Here is a 9,259-nt window from a genome sequence, read left to right on the forward strand (position 1 = left end):
AGCATTACCTGAGTACTGTAGGTTTCCCATACAGAAGGAAGTTAAGGCATTTTCCATACCACAGCTAAGCCTCCTGCTCAGCAGGTATGCACATCTTCATCAACTAACACAGGCTTCAAGGCTTGGCCCGAATCATGCTCTGCTATTAAATCAGAAAGAATATAAATAAGGTTGAAATAGGACACAGAGGAATTCTCCAGCTCAAATCTAGTCTTGGAGTCAGACTTTGGTATCCTATAATCACATTCGGTATTCAATCATCACCTTAACATATTTGCCTATTCCATACTCACACATCCTGTGGGAGAGATTGGGAGAGATTCCTCAGAGTCACCTTGCTCTGAGACAGAGTAAGAAATAGTCAGGTTATGTGGTTTGTGGATCACTGCCCTGTGTCCCCAAGCCCCGACTCAGACCATGTAGAAGGTGGTTTCAGACAGAGGCTGTCCACATCTGAAGATAACCTGCTTAGCCAAATACTCTCCTGTTACACCAGCTTACGTGGAAGGCAGAAGGAGGATGGTAATTTGCCTATCTGAACCCATGGACTACTGACTTCTGCAAAAGAATTAGTTTTAGGGAAAACTAGTGTTTAACCCTGGCCAGCTAAGCCAGAGATTTTGCTCCCGACAGCTTCAGGCAAAAGGCTGACTCCACAGAAAGCTGGCAGGCAGGGACTGCAGTTCCTTTTGTGGAACTGCAACCACAAAGGTTCTGACAGGGAAGTGGCAGGTTCCTCATGCTATGGCACACCCTTCCTGGACATCTCTTCCCCTTCCAGGCTACAGCATCTCTAAGTTACTGGCCCATGCTAAGCCTAAGCACAGGAGAAAACTAATAGCCTTTGGTTTTAAAGGTGTTGCATCTTCTCATAAGGGTAATACAAGGTTAGTTCTGTTGCCTCTTGTGACACCAGCTTTAGAGCCTTGAAGAAATGTAGCTAACTGATCTTCCAGCAAAAGCTCAAGGACCTTCTAGTCTTGTATTCTGGGGGAGAATATGCACTATTAGCTCTTCAAATAGCAAAGCCTTCAGGACAAGAACTCATCTAACTATAGCATGATTATTTTGTTCAGCTATCTTTCTCAGAAAGAAATTCTATCTCCTGGACTACTGACTACTTGCATATAGTTAATGAACGTACATAGTGTTTGGACACTACCAAATGTCTTGATTAAAGAAGTTTATTCCGATTATTTAACATGATTTACACAGCAACTGAAGAGGCAGTAAAACGGCAAAGACTTGCAATTCACTTGTTGTATTTAATATTCTTCACCTTCGTCTTCTCCATCCATTGAATCTGCGCCCACTTCTTCATAATCTTTCTCAAGTGCAGCCAAATCTTCCCGAGCCTCTGAGAACTCCCCCTCCTCCATCCCTTCTCCAACATACCAGTGAACAAAGGCACGTTTGGCATACATCAGATCAAACTTGTGGTCTAGACGAGCCCATGCCTCAGCAATGGCTGTAGTGTTGCTCAGCATGCACACTGCCCGTTGGACTTTGGCTAGGTCACCACCCGGAACCACTGTTGGTGGCTGGTAATTGATGCCAACCTACACGAAAAGCAGAAGAGACCGTGAGTTTCTCTGCAGCATTTGACAGTGACTACAATCAAAGAAGTCAGTGGTTCAATAAAATGTTTCACTCCCAAGAAAATGGCTCTGTATAAGAACTTAAATCTCCATTTCTCAAAATATAAATCAGGTACCTACAGAACATCTTAATGAGAAAATATACTTCATAAGCCCATGACAGTAAATGAGAAGTCTGTTAAAAAAATCATGATGTAATTGAGACTTGCCTTAAAACCAGTAGGGCACCAGTCCACAAACTGGATTGTGCGCTTGGTTTTGATAGCAGCAATAGCAGCGTTGACATCCTTGGGGACAACATCCCCACGATACAGCATACAACAGGCCATGTACTTGCCATGGCGAGGGTCACACTTCACCATCTGATTGGATGGCTCAAAGCAAGCATTGGTTATCTCGGACACAGAGAGTTGCTCATGATAGGCTTTCTCTGCCGAAATAATTGGGGAATATGTTACCAACGGGAAGTGGATACGAGGGTAAGGCACCAAGTTAGTTTGAAATTCAGTAAGATCCACATTTAAGGCACCATCGAATCTGAGGGAAGCAGTAATGGAAGAGACTATCTGACCAATGAGGCGATTGAGATTGGTGTAGGTCGGGCGTTCAATGTCCAGATTCCTACGGCAAATGTCATAGATGGCCTCATTGTCAACCATAAAGGCACAGTCGGAATGCTCCAGAGTGGTGTGGGTAGTCAGGATGGAGTTGTATGGCTCAACAACAGCTGTCGAGACCTGTGGTGCAGGGTAGATGGCAAATTCCAATTTTGATTTTTTCCCATAGTCAACTGACAGGCGCTCCATCAGCAGAGAAGTAAAACCTGAGCCAGTGCCTCCCCCAAAGCTGTGGAAAATCAGGAAACCCTGCAAGCCAGTGCATTGATCAGACTGAAAGAGAAGATACATGTGTTAAAGCAATTGTGTAGACGTTAAGAATCCCAAAACAAGCTCAAGACAGACAACTCTGAATTCTGACACATACCAACTGTTCAAGCTTCAGGAAAGTAATAGTGAATTTGATTTATCCACTGATAATCAAGGAACTGCCCCATAAAGAACATTGTATTCTTGGTTATTTTAAGCCCCCTACATATTGGAGGGTGACCTCTCCACTTCAAATTACTACCTCAAAACTTACCCTACCCCCAATTGTCAGGCCAAGGCCATTAACAATGACCAAGAAAAGCCGTAATATTCAAAGAACTACAGACCATCTATCCCTTATACTGAGTTGACATTCTCTACCTGTGCAAAAACAGAGCAATCCCCTGTCCCAGAACTATTGCTATAATCCTCTAAGAGTTGCAAGCATGTAACTCAGTTCAGGGAAGTGAGCTGTCAAAATGTATTACACTGCCATTCCACTTTAGCCTTCTCAGTTGACTAAATTTGACTGCCTTGTCCTCAGAAAGTGCCCCATGATGCTTAGCTTGATTCCCAGGACTGACAGGGACTTCCAACAGCTTGTAAAAAGAAATTATGACCGTATTTTTCAGGTCGAAGTACAGCCTGCTGCAAACTTAACTTCGCTTTAGAGACAGTGGCAGCCAAGTGTTGAGAATAATACCAGTTTTGATCTGCAAAAGGTGTACTTTTCAGTAAGACTCATTTAGCATTCTGTATTAAAGCACCAGAGGTATACCCTGGGTTTGTTTGTGCAATGAGAATTCCTTACCTTTGTGACAGATTCAGTAAACTACATGCTTAGCAGCCCTAAAAAGGGAACTCTAACCTTCAAGCTGACATCTTCATAAATTTGCTACATGATCAAAGTACTGAGGAACCTGAAACATCCCAACTTACTGAGATTCATTGCCCTTTTCTGTTATTACCATAAAATTAATTCAGGAATTGTAACAGCAGGAAATGCAAACAAAAGTCTAAACCACAGAAGCAAACACTCCTATTTAAACTTCCTTGCAAGAGCCCCAGCCAGAGACCAATCCTTTTCCAGCAGGAGCTATGCAAATCGTAATTATCTCAGTCATGGCTTTCTGAATTTAAACATGAAACTAAAGTTTTGGGTGGCTCATCAGCATTTTAGGCCATTTGAAAGCCATATCTGACAGGAATAATCCAACCATTCTCAGCTGTATAAGAATAAAAACAGATGCAGACTAAGTCCACAGATTCTCCTACCGTGGAATAAATTACAGCACAATTTATAGGCCTACATATTTTTGATAACCTTACTTCCAAATCCTGTAAAACAGGATAAAGACAGACGTTAGAGCCTTCAGTGAAGAAAAGTCTTACCAGTTTCCTGATACGCTCTAGAACTAGATCAATTATCTCTTTCCCAACTGTGTAATGACCTCGAGCATAGTTATTTGCAGCATCTTCTTTACCAGATATCAGCTGTTCAGGATGAAAGAGTTGCCTGTATGTCCCATTCCTAACTTCATCTGGGGAGACAAGATGAATATTATTTATAAGTTGTTAGTTTTCTATGTAGACCAGGTTTTTCAAACTTCTGAGGGTGTCCAGAATAAGGTACCTAAACCCTTACAGATAAAAAGCAGCTTGATTTCTACCCATCAATAGGTGACAACACTTACTACAGTCTAAATGTTGAATACCTAAGAAAAATGAAGTTACTGCTGAAGAAACTGTCCCATTTTACACATAAGTGTAAATTTTTGACCTGCCAGAGCAATTTAAAAGCGGACTGTGGCAGCAGAATCATTCTTCCACAGTTTAAGACAACTTAAGGCCCACTTTGCAGATCAGCATCTGAAATACTGCTTTTCTTCCTTATTTTCCAAGCCCTCTAGGATGTTGCCATATTGCTTCTGCAGCTGTGGGCAGTCAAAGCCTACACTGCTTGCTTGTCCAATTCTTTCCCTTAATTGTACTTTCTGCCAAGGGTAGAGAATAATGTTCAAAAGGAACAGGACATGCTCTTGTAGAGATATTCAGTTATTCAAATACTGAGCTGTAAGCTCCAGCATGAATGGCTGTGTTATATAGAAACATGCAAATGAACACACAGCATCCCCCACCAGCTAGAGACCTGGAGAATGATTTAGAGGTATCTCCACTAGTTACCAGAAATACGCACTTACATCTAGCAGGCTAAAGCTCTGTCCTACCACAAAGGTACAAAGACACTCATCATAGCTTTGTCTCTGGTTTAGCTCAAGCCATTCTTGAGTTGTATGCTGATGCAGTACTGCATCCTTACAATTAAAATCAGGTGGAAAGCAAAGAGCTTTATTAACTACAGATGAAGTTGTCCATTTGCATATATTCTTTTTAATCTGAAAAAGAGTGAGCAAGACAAAGATAAGTAGAATTCAAGATTTAAAAATAGTTACTATTTGAATGAACTTAGACTGACTAGCTACCACTGCAGTTTGCAATCCAATACTCTAAAGTATTTCCAAGCTGCACCAGAATAAAAACAATTTGGAGGCATCTACCATCCAAAATACACATGTTTAAGACTTTCTGCATTACCACTCTAAATTATATGGAAAAATATGGGTAAAAGGGAAAAATATAGAACCTAAAGATGCTGATAGGGGCAACATGAGTCAAGATGGTCCTGGGGAAGTAACAAAACTTGAAGAGTTAAGAGGATCAGTCATTGGACTATGAAAGTGTGCTGCAATAAAGAATTTAGAGTTTAGGGAACAGCTTTCCAAGCTTTCCCCTGGACATGCTATCCTTCATGTTTTTAAAAATCTACCCCAGGTAGACTTAAAGATGCTTGCATTGAATTCCCAGACATGTTACTGCCCTATTTCTTGGTGGAAAGTTTGATGGTGTTCTACCACATCCACAGACCTGGTGTACATGTACAGCAGCCCTGCTGCTTTCACTAAGAGCAGCACTGATCTGGAAGCTCCAGAAATCCCTGGTGTACACAACGTGGCAACTACAGAGCTGCTGTATGCACAATAGAGGTTTTTTCATAAACACAGTGCAGAGGGACATGCGGCATGAATGGGAAGAGTCATGCTAGCCCTGCCTAGGAAGCTAGTTCAATAATTTTCAAATAAGCAGGGCAGGAATAAAGAAAGAAGGCTAGCCCCTAGAAAGGCACATGATGTAACCTTTAACACAAAACCCTAACTTTTTTTAGTATTACCAAGTATACCCTAAGACAGCCTTTTGCCCATCTCCCCATACTACACTTGCATCATTAACAGGTGCTAGAACACTACCTTTTACCATTTGTCCCAAGACTCACCAGCTACTCACCCCCAGAGGCAAGGTGACAGCTTTGCCACCTGCTCTCCCTCACCTCATTTCTCAGCCTTTTCTGATTGCTGAGAGCCACCACCTGGCCAGCAGCAGAGGAAGCAACAGCAACAGCCACAGGGCTCAAGAAAACAGAAAGCCAGACCTCCAACAGCTCCTGGGGATATTAGTGTATGGCCAAGGGTGCTTTGGCTCATTTCAAAGTTATCAGTCCAGCACTCCCACCCTTGACAGAGAAGTTCATTCTACTGTATTAGCCACAGAAAGGGGTTTGGGGTGTTACAAGGAAAATAAGTTACAAGAGACCCACAGTTTGGTTATATAGGAGTAGTCTAAGCCTATTCACTCATCTCCCCTTCCCAACTCTTTATGTACTGCAGAAAGATAAACACAGCAACTGCACAAGCAATACAGACCTCCTCTTCTATGAGAGCCCCAAATCACTACTTAAGGCAAGACAGCCACAAAACCAGCTCAAGCAGAATCACTTCAGGCACACACATTGGTGAGAGCAAAAACAAGATTCATGAGACAAGGAACAAGGGTTTTGTGAAACTGGGGAGCTCACACTGGGCTGGCAGTGTAGATAATGCCACAGAATGTGGGGCTGGTCAGTGGCCCATCATGGGATCACATCTGAACACTAAGAGCCAGTGTTGCCAGAGGTTGGGATACAACTGATTTTCAGGATAAAAAGGATTGTTATTCAAAGAGAAGGCAGCAGAAAGTTGAAGTGCATGTTTGGAAGTCCCTGAATTTAGGCTAGCAATTGAGACTCATTTCTGCAAGCACTATTCAAGCTACAGAGAGTAGAAGAATGTTTTGGGAAAGCATAGGAATCATTCCAATGTACAAAAAGAAATCTGCTTAATGATACATATCACATCTTTTAAAAAGGTTCCTATTGACTGCTGTACACATTATGCCATATTATTTCAAGAAGTTATAACTAGTTCCTTGCATAGCAAAAGCATGAGGCATGTTCAGAAGACCCACTTAATTCCACAGTTTGGCAGAAGGTAATATTTAAATTCTTTAGAGCTCCAGAGTACACATTTGCCTGTCTCAATGAACATAAACCCAAGTATTTTCCACCACTAGGAAGATGTAGGCAAGCTTTATGCAGTAAAAATTTAAAGCCCCAAAGCATTTGCAGGACTAGAGAAATGGATCCCTTAGTCAAAAAAATGTGTAAGTTAAATCAAATCCTACAGCATGTTCTATAGTCCCTTGCACAGGTCACTGTATTTACCTATTACTGCTGGTTCCAGGTCCACAAACACAGCACGAGGGACATGTTTTCCTGCGCCGGTCTCACTGAAGAACGTGTTGAAGGAATCATCACCTCCACCGATGGTTTTATCGCTTGGCATGGTACCATTGGGCTGGATGCCATGCTCCAGGCAGTAGAGCTCCCAGCATGCATTGCCAATCTGCACACCAGCTTGACCAACATGGACTGAGATGCACTCACGCTGTGTGGAGAAAAAAATTGGATCACTCAGCAGAAACAGCAGTTTCCTGTTTAGAAAACATTCAGCACACACAGCTTGAACTCCCATACTGCAAAGCTATTAAAACATTGGCCTTATTGTCTCAGTGTTAGGGACATTTGGCACAAAATACAACAGAACACAAAAGCCTCTTTCAGTCATCATCCACCTCCACCTAGAAAGACCCTTTTGGGCACTGTCATTTTTACAAACTCATTCCTCGTTGTTGTTCCTATCCTCAACCAGACAGGAAGAGTTTGATCAACTCTTCCAAATCCTTCAGCCAACTCCTCTCTTCATAACACTGAATATTTAGAAAAACTGATGACTACACCTGTCACTGGCCTAAGTGTCCAGAAAAGCATCACCCCCAGAACTCCAGCCCCAGGAGCCACAGAAGCACAGCCACCAGAGGGAGCAAAACCTTCTGCAAGATCCAGGGCCATTTTGTTTAATATACATAAAATCAGAAAAAAATATTCTCCTGATCACTTTAGAGAACTTTGCCATTCTGTAAGAAAGTTTTTGCTTAATAAAACCCTTAGTATCACTTCATAAATATGGAACATCAGGCCTCACATCACAGCACTGTATGCAAAGTGCTGAACTCCTTAACACTAGGCAAAACCTCTGCCTCATTTAAGCTATGTAGAACATAGTTCATGTCAGCAAAAGGATCCATTCATACCAATTTATGGATTCCCAAGTTGCTTTTGAGGTCCAGAGCATAAACCCAGCTTCCTTAATATTTCAGCATAGGGTTTTGAATATTAAAAGCCAAACCACAATGGAACCATCTCCAAACTCCTGTTCATCTGTGGCATTTTATATTGAACTTCTAGTTTTGAGTGACAGAGTTAAACACATTCTAGAAGAGCCTGCATATAGGACAGTTTTGAATAACAGTCACATTTAACTATGTTCAGACCCTATGATTGGATGATACAATTAATTTGTCCCCTGAAATTCCAGGATAAGCAGGACCTGGAACTACCTAGTCCACATCACTAGTCAATGCAGGAAAGCAGGAGCACGGTCCTTTCCATTTCCTTGGGAACCCCAAGAAATTAAAATCTGTATTTGCCAAAAAAACCCCATCACCTGTTTTCAACTACAGCACTGAACAGCTGAGAACTGTTGTTTTGCAGCTCCCCATCCATCCAAGCTGTTTATTCAGATATAGAGCTTCCAGAAGAGCAATCCACATCCTCTCTGCAACCAGCCTTTCTCAAAGCTGCTGCCACACTACTCCCCTCCAAGGCCATTACTCCATCGCTCTCCAGGCCAAAGCACTGGGCTTGGCAAGGTACTGCAACAGTAGAGGACAGCCAGCCTACACACTGTAAAAAGGGCGACAGTAAAAGCAGTTTCAGCATGCAGCCCAATGAGGCTACACTGTCGCAGAGAAGCCAGGCCATGGCAATGAATTAGGCCACATCATCCTTTCAGGAAAGCAGGAGGACAGCCTGCAACTCTTTTCTACAGTGAAAGAAGAAAGAGTAGAAATATACTACCACTTCAGTCTGGATCCTCACCTGTATCAGTGATCAAGCTTTGTAGTGAAGCTTCTAAGTGGCAGAGGAAGGTCACTGAAATGACGTGTATAGGCACTAGCATGCCCAAGCAAGGTAAGTGCACAGAAGACATCAGACTATGTATGAGCTTTCCAGCATCAAATGAACTAGTACCACTACTTCAAACTACACAAAGCAACAACATTCATTCATGTTCCAAAGAGAAAATTTAAGTCCTTGAAAGGACAACTTGGGCAATACAGCCACAGACCAGGTCCTACAGGTGCCCCGTTAAAAGCATGGCACATGTACTTTGACAAAGTACAAAGTTCAGCACTTGGGGCAGAGTAACTCCCTGCATCAGTACAAAGAAGCAATTAACTGAGAAGTAGCCCTGCTGAAAAGATCCTGGGAGTTACCACAGAAACCATCCTGAATGTTCAGCA

General features: G+C 42.3%; 1 protein-coding gene across 1 annotated transcript; it reads right to left on the bottom strand.

Moving 5' to 3' along the window:
• Positions 1–1,165: 1,165 nt before the first annotated feature.
• On the bottom strand, positions 1,166–7,284 carry LOC103913812 (tubulin alpha-8 chain). The gene is made up of 4 exons (XM_009320364.1): positions 7,059–7,284; positions 3,857–4,005; positions 1,808–2,488; positions 1,166–1,559 (listed from the first exon to the last, which is right to left on the bottom strand). Exons 1-4 carry the CDS (start codon positions 7,177–7,179, stop codon positions 1,266–1,268), a joined length of 1,245 nt encoding a protein of 414 aa, XP_009318639.1. The 5' UTR covers positions 7,180–7,284; the 3' UTR covers positions 1,166–1,265.
• Between the last annotated feature and the right edge of the window lie 1,975 nt (positions 7,285–9,259).

This window comes from Pygoscelis adeliae, unplaced genomic scaffold, assembly GCF_000699105.1.
Source record: "Pygoscelis adeliae isolate BGI_AS28 unplaced genomic scaffold, ASM69910v1 Scaffold343, whole genome shotgun sequence".
NCBI lineage: Eukaryota > Metazoa > Chordata > Aves > Sphenisciformes > Spheniscidae > Pygoscelis > Pygoscelis adeliae.

Excerpts from the sequence above, each read along its gene's own strand:
- LOC103913812 (XM_009320364.1), bottom strand. The coding sequence starts at position 7,179 with ATGCCAAGCGATAAAACCATCGGTGGAGGTGATGATTCCTTCAACACG. Across the intron at positions 2,489-3,856 it reads TAGAGCGTATCAGGAAACTG|TCTGATCAATGCACTGGCTT; the intron begins GTAAGACTTTTC and ends CTTCTCTTTCAG. Across the intron at positions 1,560-1,807 it reads GGTGCCCTACTGGTTTTAAG|GTTGGCATCAATTACCAGCC; the intron begins GCAAGTCTCAAT and ends CTTTTCGTGTAG.